The 22840-nt window shown below is 39.4% G+C and overlaps 1 protein-coding gene across 1 annotated transcript; it reads left to right on the top strand.

The window, feature by feature from the left end:
- Positions 1 to 5234: 5234 nt before the first annotated feature.
- Positions 5235 to 21886, top strand: tmigd1 (transmembrane and immunoglobulin domain containing 1). Its single transcript, XM_060847771.1, has 6 exons — positions 5235 to 5313; positions 12227 to 12505; positions 19082 to 19366; positions 20516 to 20619; positions 21203 to 21421; positions 21806 to 21886. Exons 1-6 carry the CDS (start codon positions 5235 to 5237, stop codon positions 21884 to 21886), a joined length of 1047 nt encoding a protein of 348 aa, XP_060703754.1.
- Positions 21887 to 22840: the final 954 nt, after the last annotated feature.

The raw sequence follows: 22840 nt of genomic DNA, 5'->3' as shown, positions 1-22840 counted from the left end.
TTACTTGAAGTGCTGAGCTTACAAGATTGTGAACCAGGTGCAGGAAAGGGGGATTAGAATAGATGCTATGATGGGCTGAATGACCTCTTTCTGCGATATACCTTTTCAGTGGTTCTAAACTGTACGAGTGATGTTCTTCCATTCACTCAGGGAGTCACGGTTACTACGGCAACATGCATTTTTACATGCACGTTGTAATCAGGAGCTCTTTAACTCCCAAACACTGGTATGTAGTGGAAAGATTAATAGTTTTTTTACTTAATCTGTTAGACCACATTGTGAAAACACCTTCTTCGGCTATTAAGTTTTGGGGTGGGACTCAACCACAGAGTTGTTGGCCCAGAGGCGAAGACACTGTTCATTCCATCACATGTCAGGGACAAAAACATTAATGGAAATATTAACCTTTATACTTCAAGACTAAAATATAGTCTGTATTGATACTGAGCTCTAAATAGACCAGATCACTGTACACTTTTAACACAGAATTTAGGAAAGTTGTAGTTACCTTGAAAGAAATGCAGTGCAGATTCACTAGGATGTTAGCAGGGAAAATTATGAGAGATTATAGACATGTGCTCCCTAAAGTACAAAAGTTTGAAGGCTGATTTAGTTGAGATTTTTAAAATTTTGCAAGGAATTGATAGGGTAGATAGAAACTTCTACTGTTGATTATGGAATCAAGGACAAAGAAGAAAGAAGGATTTGCAATTAAGTCACACTTTTCACTGACCACTTGATCTCTCAAAATAGCTAACAGTCAATGAAGTTCCAACTCTAATTTAATCCCTACCCTTCCCTTCACTGTTTGATCATGCAGCAATGCCCTTTGATGTGAAGGGCACTGCTTGTCACTGGCTACTTGGGTGTTTCCTTTCTTCCTGGTGGTGGAAATTGAATAAAGATTTGTACACCTTGTGTCTTTCACTGTGTCTCATATCTGCACACACACAATATGGGTGCAGGGGAAAATATAAGCACTATCGCAGTTAGGCGGTAGTGTAGGATAAAAATAAGAAAAAAAACAGCCAATGAAGTGTAGTCACTGTGGCAATGTTGAAAAGGGAGCAGCTAATTTACAAATGCCCACAAGTACCAAACTGATGCTGACCCAGTAATTACCTTTCATGACATACTGCTGAACTTTAACCAGTATTTGGGCCTTCCTGATGAAGGGCTTATGCCCGAAACGTTGATCCTCCTGCTCCTCAGATGCTTTCTGACCTGCTGTGCTTTTCCAGCACCACACTCTTGACTCTGATCTCCAGCATTTCACTTCAAGGTCTTTCTGCTTATTTTTGCAACTTATAGAGAAATTTCAAGGTGACCATCTTATCTAATGCCTACTGCCTGAATAAAGGGGCTGACATTTTTGATTGACAAGGGATTCAAGTGTCTTGGGACATAGTCAACAAAGTGCATTTGGGGCCACAATCAAATTAGCTAAGATCTTATCAAATGGCAGAGCGGCCTCAGGGGGCTGAATGGTCTGCTCCTGCTCATAATTCTTAGGTTTGTGTCCTTTAAGAGGTAACACTGCAGGTAACCCCCCCCCCCACCCTACCCACCCCACCCCATCCACCCCCAACCCAGTTCTTTGAAATTATACCCTGGGATCTTTTACGTTCACCTCAGAGGCCAGACTTGGCTTGTGTTTCATTTCTCCTCTGAAAGATGGCCCCTCCAGAAACCTGGAGCCTCTTGACTCAGAGGCAAGAGTGCTCCCATCTGAATCACAGCTGATGTTAAGTGCAGGGACATAATCTTAAAATCAGAGTCACACAATTCTGTAGAGAAGTACAGGAAATACAAATTTGCATGACTGATGTTAAAAGTATGAATCACTCTCCTGCGAAAAATAGTGGATGCTAGCTGAAATGTTACTTTTAGAAATAATAATTATTATAAAAAATTATAATTTGAAATCAATTGATTTTGGTTGCCGGCTGTATAAGGGGATATGGACCTAAAATGGGTTAATAGATTTGGAATAAAGATTAATCATAATCGCAATGAATGTTAGAAAAGTCTCAAGGAACAATATAGCCTCCATCTGGTCCAATGTTCCAATGCAGGTCAGAATTGTGAGCGATGTAATCACATCACTTAACAGCAGTCTAACTAATCATTACTTCTGGGAACCTATTAGACTCTAGTAGGAGCAATTTCTGAATTAGGCGTAGCCTCTATGATATGAGTTTAATGAACTGCCCATTGGACTGTTTATTACTGATTGCCAAGGGAGTGTAGAATTTTATATCGCCGCATGGAGCCTGTTATTCAGGTTGCAAATTTTTAAGGATTTACTCATTTGTCATTTTCTATGTCAATGGAAAGTTTTCTAAAATATATATTTAGGACTGTAATGCTGTTTGCATGCCTTGTTTTCCATATAAAAATATATATTTTGTTTACACCTGATGGTGATATTATAAAACTCTCCACATTTTGTGGAAGGAAATGTAGCTGTTTAATTTTGATTGAATCTACTTAAGAAATAAACCCCAGCTAGTCTGTAAACTTGTAAAAAAGGATGCATAAGAATCCTGTTATCATTTCATCATAATTTTATCATTAACTTTATTTTCAAACTGTTTCAAAAGTGCAAATAATACCATTAATTGTTTAACATTAATCCACAAGCACCTTAATAATTAAAAGTTTTGTATTCAACACCCATTTATAGTATTACAACTCCTAAGGGATTCAAACTAAATAGGCAAAAAAAAAGCACTTACTGTTTTTGGCCTAGATGGCACAGATATGAATAGAAAGAAAATATTGATTCATGGGATTTAAAGGAAATTATTCTGAGAATTTGATCAATTAGATCTGTGATATTTGGTGGATTGTGAATTCTGGCTTTGTAAAATGATTAAACAATTTAATTGAATTCCTGCTTCTCGGATGCTGTCTTACCTGCTGTGCTTTTCCAGCACCACTCTAATCTTGACTCATAATAACTGCTGTTTGTTTATTAGCAGCTTTTCCTGGACAGTGAAAGATTTTGCTTTGTAAAGTTTGATTAGTTGCTAATGGGTTCAAATGTGACCAGCGGTTTATGGAGCCACACAAAAATCCATCTGGCTTCAAACAAGTTGCATATTGAGCAAGTGGCATGTCCTTTGTGCACAAAGATGTCAGGCTGGTGATGAGGAACACGTAATTCAGTGTAAATGCTATGGAAAGTTGGATCTTCGAGAAACTTGTGAAACATAATGTAGTGTGGTCTTGTTTCACTCTGTTAATGCAGAATGGGAAATTTACTTCCTCCTGGTACGTGGGCAGCACGGTGGCGCAGTGGTTCGCACTGCTGCCTCACAGCGCCAGAGACCCGGGTTCAATTCCCGACTCATGTGACTGACTGTGTGGAGTTTGTACATTCTCCCCGTGTCTGCTTGGGTTTCCTCACAAAGATATGCAGGTCAGGTGAATTGGCCATGCTAAATTGCCCGTACGTTAGGTAAAGGGGTAAATGTAGGGGAATGGGTGGGTTGCGCTTCGGCGGGTCAGTGTGGGCCGAAGGGCCTGTTTCCACACTGTAAGTAATCTAATCTAATCTAAAAACTATGGACATCTACTTGATATTGTGGTTCATAGTAACCTGTTAAAGCCTATGATAAATGTTGAAAATCAACCACTTTAACAGTCATATGCCAGTGCCCTGGTTTATGGCTGAAATGTGGCTGCAGCCCTGTATTAGTCTCTAGTAGTAAAACATGAATATCTCATACTTTAGTCCTTGGTAAAATTGCGGATTGAGAAGTACTTCCTGCAGACTGCTGTGAATACGACCTCCTATACAGTGGCTTCTAAATTAATATTAATCAATAGATTACCAGAGGAAATGATGCCCTATATCAATTTGAAGGGCTGCTTCTCTGAAAATCAAACTTAACTCCATTTCTAGCTAATTAAAATTACTAAGTTACTAATTTAGAGAAAAGTGCATTTGAAGGGTATTTCAGAGATTTAAAAGGTCTGCTCATTTACATTAAACCAAGAAATAAAACAACATTTAATGTCCCAGACATCCAGCTTTTTCAGTTTCATGTGAGTTATATTTTCAGTGGTTTCTAAAGAAATGTACACTATAATAGATTATCATGAAGTGTCTTCCTTTTATGTTTTCTTCTTATATGTGCTTATTTAAATTCCCCTTTAGTTTAAGTTATTAGAAATTGACTTTTAAGAGAAGCAACCTCAATCAGCAAATTAGCAGTTCCACAATTCAAGCTTTTTATGCTGCTCAATCCAAGGCTTTTAAAGTTCAATCATCCACATAGATACTAATCTCACTAAAGGCAGTTTAGTACCACGATCTTTAATATAAGATTGAGATGTCTATAATTTCAGTTCCAAATTTCTACTCTTTTTAATTAACATTTACAGGAAGTTGAACTTCGGTTTGTAAACCATGCAATCAAGATTTTTCTCAATTCTTAAACTTTCTTCTAGTAATTACAAAGATTACCATATGCATCACAGTTAATTTTTCAGGATAAAGGATTTCACAAATTCCAAGAAACTTTGCTGCAGGGAGGCAACAGCAGATGTTGAAACAAATAACAGCCTAAATATTTTGTTGATAGTTTGATGTTGTCTCAGTCAGAAAGCCCTGATTTGAGATTAATTTTCAACAGGACATGTTATTTATTACATATGTTGAGCAGAACAATTTACCTTAAAATGTTTAGATAAAATCTAATCCTCACGTTTTTCTTGATGAGTAAATATTCTTCCACAAGATTACAAAATCACGTAATGAAAATAAATGTATCTGTGGCCTTGCAGTCACATGGAACGTCTTGGTGGATCTAAGTAGATGTAAATCTCATGACCTTGCTGAGTTGTTAATCTTTATTGACTCTCACATATAAAAACCATAAAACATTAATGGGGAGATGTAAACTGTGCAATTCAAATATAGTTTACTGGCACTATAAAAATGAATCAAGAAACATTTTTGTTAAAAAGATTACATATAAACTTTGGAGATGAAAGATGATCTAACCATTTATAACTGGCTTCTCATAATAAATTGTTCACTTTTGTTGAGACATTCCTCTGTTAGTGCATGTACTGAGGCAAACCTACTAAAATGCCAACTCAGCTACTAACATCATTTTAAATAGATTTGCATTTTTTTCTGGATGCTTGTTATATCTTCATAATTTTATCAGGAATACAAAGGTTGTTTGGAATTTTACTAATTCTTCATTTATCTGTTTAATATGGCTTCATGGATCTTTAAGAATCTAATTTTTACACTAGTTCTTATTGTGGCAACAAATTTTGTTCCTGGATATACAGGTATGTTTACGACGTATTAATTATTTTTAGTGTCCAGTTTCTAAGCTCATCTTAACAATGTGAATTACTCTATCCATCAGTGAATATTCATTTGGCACTAATCATATTTTCAATCAATGCAAACAGGTAGCATTGATACGGTCAGTGTAAAACTTGATAGAAGTTATGAATGTAGCTTAGTAATATCATGCTGAATAAAATCTGTTGCAGTAGATTGTTTCTTCTACTGCTTTGAATATGTATTAAAAGTGTGCCATGTTTATTTAGCTTGTAAAAGTCAGCCAAGTCTGGTTTACAAAAACCTACAATTCATAAATATAGGAATAAATAAATTCACTAACTCAACAACATAGCAAAAGCTTGATTAATAGATTTTTTGAAAATGTGATTTGCACCACTCCCCTCCCCAGAACTGTTGATTAAAGTCGTGTATAGTAAAGTCAAGGTATAATGATATTGTTGGTTACCTATGTTACATATATTATGGCTTGGTAAGTATCAAAGCTACATGGCAAGAACAGCATGATTTCAGATCAGATCATTAATCGCTATATAACATCTCTGCCTCACAGATTAATAACACAGAACTTACTTGTGCCTGACAGCAATGATACTTTTATGATACCAACAAAATCGTTATTAGGTATTATTATATATGTCATGATTATAACAAACCCATGTCTTTACAATGACTAGAATAACTCACTTCTAAGAAGATCTGAAAAATTCAAGGATGAAAAGGCTGATTTACGCTTTGCTCATTATTATTCCTACACTCTAACTCAGTTAGTGTAGAGGGCAGCTATATTTTGAATGCCCGAATCCTTGTGTTTCCTCTTACTGGGTAGATTATACAAAATATTTATTGGATTGTTCATAAACAATTTTTCTCCAATAGCTATCAGTTTGAGAATGGCTTTGTTGCTCCTATATTAAACAGTCAAATAAATGAATCACCAAACACAGTTGCCTGATGCATTTCATCAATAAGAACATAGCAACAAGAAAAGCTCATTCAGCCCTTCTAGCTTGTTCCGTTAATCAATAAGATCACAGCTGACCTGTAGCCTAACTCTACATACCTGTCTTTGGCCCATATCCCTTAATACCATTGCTTAACAAAAATTTATCTCAGGTTTAAAATTAACCACTGCTCCAGTATTCACTGCCATTTGTGGAAAAGAGTTGCACACCTCTCTCACCCTTTTTATGTAGAAATGCTTCCAAACATCTGGCCCTAATTCTCAACTTATGTCCCCTAGTTTTAGAATCCTCACCCACTGGAAATAGTTTACCTTTATCTGCTCAGTCTTTGCCTGTTAATATCTTAAACACTTAAATCTGTAAACTTCTAAATTCTAGAGAAAATAGGCTAATTTATAAAACTTTTCTCATAATTTAACCCCTGAAAACCATGTATCATTCTTGTAAATCCACATTATGTCCTCCAAGACCAACATCCTTCCTAAGGTGTGGTGCCCAGATCTGCTCATAGTACTCCAAGTGAGTTCTGACCAGCATTTTGTATAATTGCAGTATAACTTCTGCACCTTATATTCCAGTTCTCTAGATCTAAAGACCAGCTTACGGAAAAAAACCCAAAAGAATTGCAGATGCTGTAAATCAGAAACAAAAACTGAAATTGCTGGAAAAGCACAGTGAGTCTGGCAACATCTGTGGAGAGAAATGAGAGTTAATGTTTCAGGTTGAGTGACTTTTCCTCAGAGCTGTTCATTTGACCCGAAACAGTAACTTTGGTTTCTCTTCACAGGTGTTGCCAGACCGCTGAGCTTTTCCAGCAATTTCTGTTTTTGTTTCTTGATTACTTCATGGACCTGATCATAGTGACTCGAATGAGGTCAGCCAGATGGACTTCATAGAATATGATTCCCTGAATTGGGCTTTTAATCTGATGCAGTCAGGATTCCTGGCTGATAGATATAAACATGAGTGTCAAGGGTTCTGTTCACTTAAGCCAGATCAGTGTCATGTACTATGCATGTGTAAATAAAGGGTGATTTGGTGTTGGGATAACAGCCTTCATAGAGTTTTTTCGGTCCCTGATATTTCATAGATCTATGCATCTGAACCTCAAAGTCTCTTTCAATATCGATTGTATTAAACTTCATGCCATCTAGTAAATACTCGGATTTACCCTTTTTCAGTCCAAAGTTGATAACTTCACACTTGCTTACATTGAAAACCATCTGCCATGGTTTTGCTCATTCATCTAATCTATCAACATCCCTTTGTAATTTTAGGCAATCATCTATACTGTCTACAATGCTGCCTAACATTGTGTCATCAACAAATTTAAAAACATGACTTTCCATGTCATTAATAAATGAAGTGAATAATTGAGGCCTGAGCAGAGGTCCTTAGTGACATGATACTTGTATGAAATAAGTTGGCATACAATAAATTTGTGAAACTTAAGTCTTCAGTCTTTACCTTTAAAAAAACAATTAGAGTGAAACCAGGAGTGAAATCAGTAAATACAGTTTCACTCGATTGCTAATCGAATTCTAGAATTCCTTCTCCTCCTAATACTAGGGGACATGTATCTAATACTAGGGAGTATGCTATTAATATGAGAGGGGAGAAGTTCCAACGAGATGTGAAGGGGTTAATTTTTACACAGAGAGTGGTCGGAGTCTGAAATGTGCTGCCAGGGTGATAGTGGAGGCAGATACGACAGAGGTGTTTAAGAGACTTTTAAGAAGCACACGTATATGTAAGGAACTGGGGGATATGGACCAAGGGCAGGCAGAAGAGATTAATTCAATTTGGCATCATATTCAGCACAACTTCATGGGCAGAAGTGCCTGTACAGTTCTATGTTCTATGTTCTAAAAAGGCTGTGAATGCAGTAATCAATTGAAACATTAAGAATGAGATTGACGATGTTTTATGAGGCAAGAGTATTGAGAATTATAGACAAAATTGGATAAATAGAGTTGTGATGTGGATACATACTCGAAGTGAATGATGAAACAGACTTGAGGAGTTCAGTGGTCTATACATGTTCAGATTTTCCTCAAGACAGAAACTGACTGATTTTGAGAAAATAATTTGTGGACAAATTCAAAACATTTGGCAGTCACATATTTATTGACATTTCACATTAGAGTTTTAATTTAGTTTCCTTTCTCCTTTTAATTTGTCAACTTTGAAGTAACTGCTCCCCATTGCTTATCATTTTTGGGTAAGATAATTGAAAAGCAATTCAAGTAATCCCTTTTGATGTATGAAGCTGACTACATGTCTTGTTCACCTAGTGCCTGTGTGCCACTGGGGAAAAGATATATGTATTTTATAAATAGAACCAGGAATTCTTCCATATCTCAAAGCAGGGAAAGCGAGTAGGAAATTAAACTTCAATCGGTAGACTTTATAGATACAGCATTCAGTAATTCAATAGATTGTGCTTCAGAACTTGACATGCCCCTAGCCAAGCTGTTCCAGAAAAACTACAATGCAAGCATCTATCCAACATTGTCGAAAAAAGCCCTTGTTGTCCTGTTAAAAAGCTGACAAATCCAATCCAGGCCAATTACTGATCCATCAGTCTCATCTCCTCTCAATCATCAGCAAAATTCTGGAGCTTATTGATGAGGTACTAGAAAGGGTCAATGAGTGTAATGCGATTGATAGGGTGTATATGGATTTTCAAAAGACATTTAATACAGTGCAAACAATAGACTTGCGAAAAAAATATATAGCCCATGGAATAAAAGGGACAGTAGTAACATGGATATATGATTGGCTGAGTGATAGGAAAGAGAAAGTAATGGTCAATTAATGTTTTTCAGGCTAGAGGAAGTTATGCCATGCAGTTCCCAAGGGTCAATATTCAGATTGTTGCTTTTCCTAATGTATGTTAATGATGTAGTCCTTGGTACACATGAGGCAGTTTCAAAATTGCGGTGATATGAAATAGTGGAGTAGACAGATGGATGATAGATTAAATTCAATCAGAGATGTGTGAAGTGATGCATTTTGGTAGGAAGGACTTGGACTGAATATAAAATAAGTGATACAGTTCTTAAAGATATATAAATGTGTGCAGCATTGAAAGTGGCAGGATAGGTAAAGACAGCCATTAATAAAGCTCACAGTATCAGGGTCTTTATTAATTGGGGAATAAAATAGAAGAGCAAAGAGGGTATGCTGAACTAATACATGATACTTGTTAGACCTCAGCTGGAATAATGTGTACTGTTCTGGGCACCATACTATAGGAAGGATATAAATACATTGGCAGAGTGCAGGAGACATTTACCAGAATGATTCCAGGGTTGAGGTAATTCAGTAGTAAGGACAGAGTAGAAAGGTTGAAACTTCTTGGAAAGTTAAAAGCTAAGGGAAAATTTGTTAGAAGTTTTAAAAATCAAAAGAGGTTGGGATAGAGCAAATTGGGAGAAACTGTTCCCATTCTTTAAAGGATCAAAAACAAGAGAGCACAAGTGATTAGCAAAAGTTTTTTTTAAAAGGGAGAAAAAAGCCTTTTCACACAATGGGTGATTTGGGCCTGGAATAGAAAGATGGTGGAGGCAAACTCAATCAGGGCATTCAATAGAACCAATGTGCAAGGGAATGGGAAAAGGGCTTGAGAGACTAATGCCTAGTCTAAAAGGTAATATTGTCATATTCTGACCGGGCCATAGAGAGAGACAACTGGTGGTGGTTTAACCTGAGGGCACCACACCTCAGAGGAGGGGAGAGTTTGAGAAGGACAGTCATTCATGGCAGCTTCATCTGGTGTGAAATTGAGCCCATGCTGTTGGCATTAATCTGCACCACAAACCAACTGTCCTGCTAACTGAAACCCCTTGTTTTTGGATATGAATTTAATAAAGAAGTTACAGATCAGATCTACCAAAAGTATAACACGAAGTTATCCCAGATTTGTAGATACTTTGAAAATCACAGTATTTTCATTAAGTTTCTTGTTTATCTGGAGTGCCCACAGCCATTGAATTCCAAATAAATTAAATGAGCAAATTTATTTATAAAAACAATTTCCATTGCAAACTGCAGCATCTCTATTTTGGACAGTCTGCCTTTTTGGCAGAATCCCTGGGTTGGAAAAAGAATGGGAAAGAGGGTATCATAGAGTCCCTACAGTGTGGAAGCAGGCCATACAGCCCATCAAGTCCACACCGACCCTCTGAAGAATATCTCACCCAGAACCACTCCCCTGCCCATCCCTGTAACCCTAAATTTCCCATGGCTAACTCACATACCCTACATATTGCTGTACACTATGGGCAATTTCCCATGGCTAATTCCCCTGACCTGCACATCTTCTGACTGTGGGAGGAAACCAAAGCACCCGGAGGAAACCCACACAGACACAGGGAGACTCCACACAGACAGTCACCTGAGGCTGGAATAAAAGTCAGGTCCCTGGTGCTAACCACTGAGCCACTATGCCGGTCCACCCACCACCTCCCCAACCCCCACTGAGCTACGATACCACATACAACTTGAAAGGGTTCAGAAAAGATTTACAAGGATGTTGCCAGGGTTGGAGGATTTGAGCTATAGGGAGAGGCTGAACAGGCTGGGGCTGTTTCCCCTGGAGCGTCAGAGACTTAAGGGTGACCTTATATAGGTTTACAAAATTATGAGGGGCATGGATAGGATAAATAGACAAAGTAATTTCCCTAGATTTGGAGAGTCCAGAACTAGAGGGCATAGGTTTATGGTGACAGGGGAAAGATATAAAAGAGATCTAAAGGGCAACTTTTCACGCAGAGGGTGGTACGTGAGCTGCCAAAGGATGTGGTGGAGGCTGGTACAATTGCAACATTGAAGTTGCATCTGGATGGGTATATGAATAGGAAGGGTTTGGAGGGATATGGGCCGGGTGCCGGTAGGTGGAACTAGATTGGGTTGGGATATCTGGTTGGCATGGACAGGTTGGACTGAAGGGTCTGTTTCCATGCTGTACATCACTCTGACTCTGTGACTCTATACCCCACATTCCCCTCCCACTGAGCCCCCGTGCCCCATCCCCCAATGTGCCCCATGCCACATCCCTCACTGAATCACTGTGCCCCATCTCCCACTGAGCCCCCGTGCCTCATCCCACACTGAGGCCCCTTTTCCCCACCCCCCATTGATCCCCCATGCCCATCCCCCACCGAGCCACAGTGCCACATCTCCCACTGATCCCCCTTGCCCCATCCCCCACTGAGCCCCCTTTGCCCCATCCCTCGCTGAGCCACCGTGCCACATCCCCCCCGAGCCACCGCGCCGTGCTCCCCTTGTCCCCCCTCCTTCCGCACTGAGCCACCGTGCCACCTTTACATCCATGGCAAGAAAAGCTGAACAGACTGGGTTGGGAACTGTTCAATGCAGCTGAAATCAGCAAGGCACCTTGATGAATTATGATCCCTATTGGTATGGGAAATCATCTCTTTAGAAGACTAGTAGTTTGGGCATATTTCATGGCATTGAAACCCTGCAAGATCCATCTATTTTTCCCTCAACTCTTGATGTAGAAAATAGTCACAATGTTCTACACTGGTACCTTTTTGGGTGTATTGGGTCTCCCTTTATGAGGGTGGTAAAAGATAGGCTTTACTTAAAGAATGTTTTCTTTCCGATATCCTACTGCTATTAGAAATAATTGGGGAGATGCTTTTCCTTTTCAAGATTGGCTACTTAAACCAAATTATCGAATTAACAGTTCTGTAGCAACAGTTCTGCAACCTTTCATAGTAATGTGTTTCCACATAATACAAATCTCATTCTGGAATTATTGTGCTAACCCCCTGTAACAGTTGAAAAACCTTTTCATTACCCAATTATATAACTTATTGTGAGGTTATTGTGCTTATTATTTCCTAAGTTAAATTTTTTATGGTTGCGTGCAGATAAAATAATGCCTGTCTTCTTTATCCAGGTGTAGACGTCGCTATTAATGGCATCACAACTGACTACATTATCATCAGGAATATCTCAGATTTCATTTCACTAACATGCGCTGCAGTCAACAACACCCATGATGAAGAGTTAGTCTGGTTTCGTGGAGACAGACAAATTAACTTGAAGTCTATGAATCGGATCAATGTTAGTACTGTCTGCATTGATCCACTTACAGAAAATGACGATGAAGCTAAGTTCAGCTGCCATTTAAACAAAGACCATAAAATTAATACAACTGTGCGCCTGGACATCAAATGTGAGTAAGCTACCAAACTTAAGACAGAAGAACAAAATTATTGTTGGGGGAGCGATAATGCCAATGAAGAAATTAAGAAGATATCCAGGGAGCAGATGCGGCGGAAGCAAAGGAATTGGGACTATGGGATGGCATTTTTACAGGAGGCAGGGTGGGAGGAGGTGTAATCTAGGTAGCTGTGGGAGTTGGTCGGTTTATATTAAATGTATTACAGGAGGACCAATTCAAATACCGAACAACCCAGATGGCCTCCTTCTTCAAAGATCGCAATTTCCCCTCAGATGTGGTTGACAATGCTCTCCACCGCATCTCCTCCACTTCCTGCTCCTCCGCCCTTGAACCCCCCCTCCAATTGCCACCAGGACAGAACCCCACTGGTCCTCATCTACCACCCCACCAACCTCCAGATACATAGTATCATCCTTCGCCACCTCCAAACAGACCCCACCTCCAAGGATATATTTCCCTCCCTTCCCCTATCAATGTTCCAGAAAGACCACTCCTTCCGTGACTCCCTCGTCAGGTCCACACCCCCCATCAACCCAACCTCCACTCCCGGCACCTTCCCCTGCAACCGCAAGAAATGCAAAACTTGCACCCACACCTCCTCCCTCACTTCCCTCCAAGGCCCCAAGGGATCCTTCCATATCTGTCACAAATTCACCTGCACCTCCACACACATCATTTACTGCATCCATTGCACCCGATGTGGCCTCCTCTACATTGGGGAGACAGGCCGCCTACTTGCGGAATGTTTCAGAGAACACCTCTGGGACACCCGCACCAACCAACCCAACCGCCCTGTGGCTGAACACTTTAACTCCCCCTCCACTCCGCCAAGGACATGCAGGTCCTTGGCCTCCTCCATTGCCAGACCATGGCAACACGACACCTGGAGTAAGAGCGTTTCATCTTCCGCCTAGGAACCCTCCAACCACAAGGGATGAATGCAGATTTCTCCAGCTTCCTCATTTCCCCTCCCCCCACCTTATTTCAGTCCCAACCCTCGGGCTCAGCACCGCCTTCTTGACCTGCAATCTTCTTCCCGACCTCTCCGCCCCCACCCCCTCTCCGGCCTATCACCCTCACTTTAACCTCCTTCCACCTATCGCATTCCCATAGCCCCTCCCCCAAGTCCCTCTTCCCTACCTTTTATCTTAGCCTGCTTGGCACACCCTCCTCATTCCTAAAGAAGGGCTTATGTCCGAAACATCGATTCTCCTGCTCCTTGGATGCTGCCTGACCTGTTGCGCTTTTCCAGCAACACATTTTTCAGCTCTGATCTCCAGCATCTGCAGTCCCCACCTTTTTCCCATAATTGAACTAGCATGCATCAAGATAGAAAATCAGATTTGCCTAAATGTTGGTGTTACTTTATTCTATGGCAGTAGTTGACAACACAAATTGAACATCATAATGAATCAGTTAATAAATAATTTGAAATTTCATTGAGTCAGCATTGATATCATGAAAGACAATCACTGAATTAGACTAGAGGCATGTTATCCACGTTTAGTAATTAGAATTAAAAATTGCAATAAAGGTATTGGTAAGGTACACGTGTAGAAAATGAGTTTGATGCCAAATCTTAAGCAAATTAGCTATGAAGAGTAACTGAATAAAATTAAGTCTTGTTGAAAAGGCAATGGGGGGAGTGGAGAAAATATATCTCAAAGTTTTGCAAGATGTGAATGAAATTAGTAGGCTGTAAAAAATGAGAATGGTTTCATAAACTACTTATAGAAAAAACATAGTGGACTGATGATTATAATTAAGTAAAATTATGAGCAAATTAAAATATATACAATCACAACTCCATAGTGAAAATTAGCTTTCATCAATCGTATTGATCTTACCCAGGCGCTTTTACACTGAAGAAGAGGCAAGTTTACTTATGGCAGGAGTTCATGGCCCATGTGGTCTATTCAGGGTTTAAGCTACATTGCATATTCTGAATGGGAGGTAAATCACAATATTAAGCTTAGTGTGATGGTCCCAGCAATCCCAATATGGCCATCCCAATAGATTCTAGCAATAGTCAAGGACATTGGATAACTAGTTAACACAGATTGACAAAATGAATTATCTTCTAATTAAATTCTGTTCTAAAATAATGCTTTAATTTATGATATTATCCACTCTACAATAAACGGTACAGATTAAAAGAGTCTTTTTCATTATGATGATGCTAGGGATGTTACTGATTTATTCAGACCCTGTATGGATTGATATCAGAGGATACTTATGGTCAAAATCTTTCCAGTTCTGCAAATTTCCTCAGGTTAGCAAAGTTAATTTCAGAGTTTAAAAAAAATCCATCAATGATTCATTGTTCACTTGAGGGTGTCTGCCTTTGACATTGAGGCAGCGTTTGACTGCACATGGCTGAGTCCCAGTAAAATTGGAGCAAATGGAAATCAGGAAAACATCGTTCCACTGGTTGGAGTCATACTTATCCCAAAGGAAGGCAGTTATGTTTGTGGGAATTCAGTCATCTAAGCCCCAGGATATCTCTGCAGAAGTTCCTTAGGGTAGTGTCGTACATATTTTTAGCTGCTTCATTAATAACCTTTCTGGCTAAGTTTGCTGATGATAGGTAGGGGGACAGCTCGCATTGAGGAGGTGGGAGGCTGCAGAAGGATTTGGACAGGTTCGGAGAGTGGGCAAAGAAGTGGCAGATGGAGTACAACATGGGAAAGTGTGAGGCTATGCACTTTGGTAGGAAGAATACAGGCAGTGACTATTTTCTAAATGGGGAGTAAATTAAAAAGTCTGAAGTGCTAAAAGACTTGGGGGTTCTAGTCCAGGAGTCTTTCAAGGTAAACATAAAGGGTTGAATCCATAGTTAGGAAGGCAAATGCAATGATGGAATTTATTTTGAGAGGACTTGAATATAAAAGCAGGGATGTACTTCTGAGGCTCTATAAGGCTGTGGCCAGGTCACATTTGGAGCATTGTGTGCAGTTTTGGATCCCATATCTCAGGAAGGATGTACTAGTCCTGGACCGTGTTCAGAGGAGGTTCAACAAGAATGGTCCCAGGAATGAAAATTTCATTGTATGAGGAACGTTTGAGGACTCTGAGTTTATACTTGATTGAGTTTAGAAGGATGAAGGGGGATCTAATTGAAACATACAGAACACTGAATGGCCTGGACAGAGTAGATGTTGGGAGGAGAGAATAGGAGCTGAGGGTACAGCCTTAGAGTAAAGGGATGATCTTTTAGAAAGGAGATAAGGAGAAACTTCTTCAGCCAGAGAGTGGTGAATCTATGGAATTCATTGCCACAGGAGGCTGTAGTGGCCAGGTCATTGAATATATTTAAGTTCTTGATTGCCAAGAGGAACAAAAGTTACGGGGAGAAAGTGGGAGAATGGGTTTGAGAAACTTACCAGCCGTGAGTTAATGGCAGAGCAGATTCGATGGGCTGAATGGCTTTATTTTTGCTCTTCTGTCTTGTGGTCTTATCTATTGTAAGATCAGAAGTGAGGATAAAAATAAATTACAAAAAAACCACAATTATAGGAGCACCTCTTTGTTCTGATTCGTCTAAACAGCACCACTCTGTTCGTCAACATCACCCTCTGCTAAGTTGCAGAGATGCTTAACTTTAAATGCTTCTGAATTAAAAGAACTAGCTGACCCCCAATTATAGGAAAACCAGATTCAGCTGCTGTTCTTACTTATCTAACTTAGACCACTCTTCCAGTGGGGATCTTGCAAAATCCTGCTTATGTGTGACTCATTTAGAATTGAAAACGTAAATCTCAGTTCAATTTCTGTTTCACTTCTTCTTGACATTCACTGGTATTACCTTCGATGAACCTCCTCACTATCAATATCCTGGTAGTTACCATTCACTAGAAACTAAACTGGACCAGCCATATACATACATATGACTGGTCAGAGGTATTCTGTGGTGAATAACTCACTTCTTAGCTCCTTAAATCCTGTCTACCAACTACAAGTCAGGACAATGGAATGCTGTCCAATTGCCTGCATGATTGCAAGTCTAAAAATACTCAAGAAGTTTGATATCATTCAGGACAAATCAGCCCATTCAATTGGCAACATATTCCCTCTGTTCATCGCATAAGATATATTGTCGTGACTCGCCAAGGCTCCTTCAACAGCATCTTCCAAACCCACGGCTTTTATCACCAAAAAGGACAAGGTTAACAGATGTCTGACACATCCAAATGGCACGCTCCTCTAAAAGTCACCTGCCATCCTGCAATTTGTCCAAATCACTGGGTCAAAATCTAGGAACTCACTCCATAACAGTTTACATATCAGAAATGGTGCTCACATCCTATAAACAACTTTATCAGAAAATAGGGTTGTGTGCTGTTGTTGTCTATTGAATATCCAATATGCAGCTTAGAAACAACATGAGCACTTTGTTATTTAATGTTCAGAAAAACACTTTGCTATCTTCAATGTGGGATCATTTGAATAGCCATTTTAATGTGATGGAAATATGAAGATATAAAGTAGGAGCAGCACTGAGGCAGTTCTGCCATTCAGTAAGGTAATAGGTGATCTGATCATGACCACAACACTTTCCTGCCTATCACTGATAACCTATGACTTCCCTGTTCATCAAGAATACATCTATCTCTGCCTTAAAAATATTAAAAGACTCTGCCTTCTCTGTTCTTGGGGTATTCCACGTTAGTGTTGGAAATGCCAATTTATTTAAGGCTCAATGAGGAAACTTCCAGAGGTGGTTGAGAGCAGATGATGATATTGCCTTTGTATTTATGATGTGCATTCTTCTAGCTCCCCTCCCTCTCTCCCTACCTCTCCCTCACCTTTCGTGGTCTGCATTGCCCTTGCAGAAATTTAATATAATTTGATAAATTGGAAACAAGGGTGTTTTAGTGGTGGTGGATGAAACAAAAATCCGTTTGGTTGTGTTTGAATAAAAGATATAAAAAAAACCTGTATTCTTCTCCAGTGGTGACTTGAGTTCTGCAAAGGGAAAGGTATTTGTGTTCAACTATTTGTGCTAAACCTCTGTAATTCTCTGGAATTCTCTCTTGCTGCCTAGTTCAAAAAATGGACATTGATTTATTAAAGAATGTTGACCTTTTGAAAGAAAAAATTATCATCATGTTCATTGCAAATGAGAGATCCCTTATTTTTAAATTATGTCCCCTACTTCTAGCCTCTCCCATGAGTGAAACGTTCTTATTTCATCCAGCCACACAAGTCTCAGGACCTCATGAGTTTCATTCTTCCAAATGAAATTCCCTGTCCAACTTTTCCGCACAGGATAACTCCTCCCAAACCCACGAATTAGTTGAGTGAACATTCTCTAAATTGCTTCCAAAACAATTATGGTATTTGTTATAGACTGCAGCTCCCTCCCCACCACCACACCTCCGCTGCCCCTCCCCCCACATCCAGGAATTAGTCGATTGAACCTTCTCAAAACTGTTTGCAATACAATTAAACTATTTAATATGTAGAAATTTAGATTAAGTTACTTACAATGTGGAAACAGGCCCTTCGGCCCAACAAGTCCACACCAACCCTCCGAAAAGCAACCCACCCAGACCCATTGCCCTACACCTAACACTACAGGCAATTTAGCATGGCCAATTCACCTAAGCTGCACATCTTTGGACTGTGGGAGGAAACTGGAGCACCTGGAGAATACCCACACAGACACAGGGAGAATGTGCAAACTCCACACAGACAGTTGCCCAAGGTGGGAATTGAACCCGGGTATCTGGCGATGTGAGGCAGTAGTGCTAATCACTGTGCCACTGTGGAGACTAGAAATGAATACAGTGCTTTAAAAATGATCTCACCAATATGCTATACAACTGTAGCAAAACATCTCAACTTCTATATTCCATTCCTTTACAGTTAGCACTAATATTTCCTTTGCTTTTCTATAAAACTGCATACTAGCTTTTTCTCACCTCATTTAATTAACACACTGTGTTTCTATTCATCTTGTCAAAGTGGAAAAATTTGCATTTTCCTGCACCATATTCCACCAATAATATATTTGCCCATTTACTTGATCTATCTATATCTTTTTGGAGTCTCTGTACCTCCATTTCAGTTTACTCTTCTGTCTATCTTTGTGTTACCAGCAAATATAGAAACAATACGTTTGGTCTCCCCATCCAAGTCATTGATAAAGATTGTAAATAGTTGAGGCCCCAGCCCCAATCCCTATGATACATGACTCGTTCCAAATTGCTAACCTAAAAGATATTATTTATGCCTACTGTCTGTTTCCTACTCTCTGACCAATCTTCTATCCATGGTAATGTACTCCTACATTATTAGCTCATATGTATATGGTGGCCATTGATGTGGCATCTTGTCAAATGCCTTCTGGAAATCTAAGTACAATAGAATCTAAAATACAATCTAAATACACATTCACGTATTGTTTGTTATTTCCTCAAGGAACTCTAATTAGTCAAATAAGAGTTTTCTTTTACTAAACTATGTTGACTGGACCTGTTTTTCTATTTAAAAATAGTTCATAAAGTGACAAGTTATGAATGACTTCATACTTGTGATGAGAATTCTGTTCTTAACTTGTTTCAGTTATGCCGATTTTGAACAGGGATGGTGATGGTCAAATAGACGTGTATGTAGGATACAGTGTAAAGCTACAATGCAATGTGAAGTCTAATCCACCAGCTGCGATGTCCTGGCACAAAGATAACGGTGTCCTAAAGATGGTGACAGGCAAACAGAGTGTGTACTGGGACAGTGGTGTTTTTACTCTATCCATTAAAAAAGTAGAGAACATAGACAATGGGACGTATGTCTGTGTGGCTGACTCTGCACTTGGAAGCAACAATTTGACCTTCCATCTAAATGTGAAAGGTAAGAATGAACAAAAAGCAAATTAAAATAAGCAAATATATTATCTCCTATTTTGCATTCCATTTTAATACGTGTTGCCTTGTGTTTATTCCAAATATAAATAATTATTTTTCTTTTCTAAAATACTGGCTCTTCTCCCTTGGCAGTTACAGTATATAAAGTATACATAGAGGATAGAATGCGCAGATATCACTGGTCCATAATAGAAATGGATAAATTAAAAATGCTTGCTATTAGTCAATGGTCAACTGCTTCTAAGGAAGAAAGGTCACTGGATGCAAAACTCTACTTTCTCTCCACAAATGCTGCCAGTCTTGCTAAGTTCCTCCAGCAATTTCTGCTTTTGTTTTCAAGGATGTATTGGCAGAATATTATTCATGAGGTGTCAGATATGGCTGAGCTGGGGTATTAGATGTGGCTCTGTTTGGAGCACTTTCACTTGAAATGCAAGATTCTGGCTTCAAGTCCCATCCCTGAACATGAGCACAATAATCTTGCTTGACACATCACTTCAATGCTGGGGGGAGTGCTGCACCATTGAAGGTGGTGTCTTTCAGATGAGATACTGGAGATCTTGAGGGGAGGTGGAGTAAGAAGTGATAATGTTGTCAGATGTTCTCAGCACATAGGTTCAAAGCCTACTATGGTGCATATTTTGCATTCAATAAAATTTGCAATAAGAAGCTAATGACAACCATGTGACCACTGTCAATTATCTCAAAAACCCATCTAGTTTCCTAATGTCCTGAAGGGAAGGAAATACACATCTTGTCTTGCCTATGATTGATTTCTAACTGGCTGTGGACAATAAATGCTGGGCCAATGAACAAATAACAAACAATGCCTCTCAGGTGGACATTAAGCTTCCAAAGCAATATTTTGAATAGAATTGGGGAAGATATCCCTGGTGTCATGGTCAATATCTGAAGTGAATGATCTTGATCTTTATCATATTGCTGCTTGTGGAAACTTGTGAGTGAATTAACTGCCGTATGTCCAACTTTACAGCAGGGCCTAAACCTCAGGTGTATATCATTGGCAGTAAAGTTCTTTGAGATCATCCATCCATCCACCAATAAAGCTATCTTTAAGTATTTTGTTATGAATTGCTGCAGCCTGTCAAACCATAATTGTTATTTTATTTGGCAGATAAACCATATGTAGTTCCATTTGAACCAATTGTTGCTGGGCTGACAGTTGTTTTGCTGACTGCTTTTTTCGGAATCTTTTCACGGAGAAAAATAATTATTCAGGTGAGTATGTGAAAAATGGAAACTTCTGGAAGAAACGGTGAGGAGCAGTTAGAAAAATGCAGACCAAGATATGGAGTGGTTTGTGTTCTAAGATAAAGCCGTAGCATTTAGAATAATGGAGAAAAATTCCAATACAGTGAATGTTTATCATGCCATCGAGGTGAAAGAATCAATTAAAAATATCAAGAATCTCTCTACTCCTGCCTTAAAACTATGCAATGCACTTCCATGACTCTAAGAGTGTCTACTCAACTCCTTATTTTTAAACAGTTGCTGTACTACCCACTAAGCCTGGCAGAAAATTTCAGACCTGGAGCATTCAGAAAAAAGTGAACATGTAAGCAGTGTGATCAGTCATAAGTACTCCCAAACTACACCTCTCTAGGACTGAAATGTAATTTTACAAGTGTGGAGTCCCATTTCTTCAGGTTTTGTTTATACTGGAGATTATTAAAAATGTTTTTTTTTCTCTGTTTCATCCTTCAACCCCGTGGTCCTTCCCTTATCTTTAATTCTGATTATGATATTTCAGTAAAGTCTAATTTATGTCACTATTTCATTCTCCCTGAATTAAACATTACAGTGCTCAGAGAAGATTCTTCAGTTTGTTAAAAAGCCTCCTGGTGCTTATCTATGGACACCCAGATCCCCTGTAAAGAGTGCAGTACTAGGTCAGATGCTTGATGGCAGCAAGGAACCAGTCAAAGATCCATGGGTAGCAGTCAGAGAAGTAGGTGGCAGGTGGGAAACTTTATTAATGGCTGTAAAAATCCAGGTATTTGAGTTCTCGTATTTCACTAAGGTACTGCTTTTTTTTAAATCCTTGGACTGATATCATTAAATTTCACCAGCAGTTATGTGCTGTAGTCAAAGCAGAAGTCCACAAAGCTTGATGTGGGAATCTAGTTGTAGATTTAATTAGCAAAACCAGTAGCTCTCTGCTTCAGTATATGGCCTGGAAGACAAAAGAGAAAGATTTCTTTCACCATTAGACACGTCAACCAAAATGACATCCAAAGAGGCTACATGATGGCTTTTCCTGACAAATATATTCATGGGGAGGCAGAGAGTGAGAGGGTATATGTATAATATGTGATCAGAAAACCATGATCTACTACAAAGGGAGAGGTTCCTTTGAATGTAATGGCAGAATCTCATCAATTCCTGTTGTTACTCTCTTTCCAAGCTGGCTGCGATCTGGGAAAGCCTGCTGGAGAGGATTAGATTTAAGGACAGTACCCAGCAGCTGGAGAAGATAGGGGATTAGTGAAGGGAGTGTATTGAGATTGAAATAGTGAGGCTGTGAGAGTATAAGGCAGTAGGAGTATACTTAAGAGGGAAATCAGGAGGGCAAAAAGGGACATGAGATAGCTTTGGCAAATGGGTTAAAGAGAATCCAAAGGGATTTTATAAATACATTAAGGATAAAAGGGTTACTAGGGAGAAAATAGAGTCTCTCAAAGATCAGCAAGGCAGCCTATGTGTGGAAACGCAAGAGATGATGGAGATATTAAACAAGTTTTTTGCATCAGTGTTTACTGTGGAGAAGGACATGGAAGATATAGAATGTGGGGAAATATATGGTGACATCTTGAAAAATATCTATATTACAGAGGAGGAGGTGCTGGATGTCTTGAAATGCATAAAGGTGGAAAAATCCCAGGACTTGATCAGGTGTACCCTAGAACTCTGTGGGAAGCTAGGAAAGTGATTGCTGGACCCCTTACTGAATTATTTGTATCATTGATAGTCACAAGTGAGGTGCCGGAAGATTGGAGTTGACTAACATTGTGCCACTATTTAAACAAGGTGGTAAGGACAAGCCAGGGAACTATAGACCAGTGAGGCTGACGTCGGTGGTGGGCAAGTTGTTGGAGGGAATCCTGAGGGATAGGATGTACATATATTTGGAAGGGCAAGGACTGATTAGGGATAGTCAACATGGCTTTGTATGTGGGAAATCATATCTCACAAACTTGATTGAGTTTTTTGAAGAAGTAACAAAGAGGATTGATGAGGCCAGAGCGATAGACGTGATCTATGTGAACTTCAATAAAACATTTGACCAGGTTCCTCATGGAAGACTAGTTAGCAAGGTTTGATCTCATGGAATAGAGGGAGAACTAGCCATTTGGATACTGAACTGGCTAGTAGATAGAAGACTGGGTGGTAGTGGAGGGTTGTTTTTCAGACTGGAGGCCTGTGACCAGTGGTGTGCAAC

The sequence above is a fragment of the Hemiscyllium ocellatum genome, chromosome 31 (assembly GCF_020745735.1).
Source record: "Hemiscyllium ocellatum isolate sHemOce1 chromosome 31, sHemOce1.pat.X.cur, whole genome shotgun sequence".
NCBI lineage: Eukaryota > Metazoa > Chordata > Chondrichthyes > Orectolobiformes > Hemiscylliidae > Hemiscyllium > Hemiscyllium ocellatum.
This window is presented reverse-complemented; position numbering and strand designations above follow the sequence as displayed.

Excerpts from the sequence above, each read along its gene's own strand:
- tmigd1 (XM_060847771.1), top strand. The coding sequence starts at position 5,235 with ATGGCTTCATGGATCTTTAAGAATCTAATTTTTACACTAGTTCTTATT. Across the intron at positions 12,506-19,081 it reads TGTGCGCCTGGACATCAAAT|TTATGCCGATTTTGAACAGG; the intron begins GTGAGTAAGCTA and ends AACTTGTTTCAG. Across the intron at positions 20,620-21,202 it reads GGAGAAAAATAATTATTCAG|TGCTCAGAGAAGATTCTTCA; the intron begins GTGAGTATGTGA and ends TAAACATTACAG.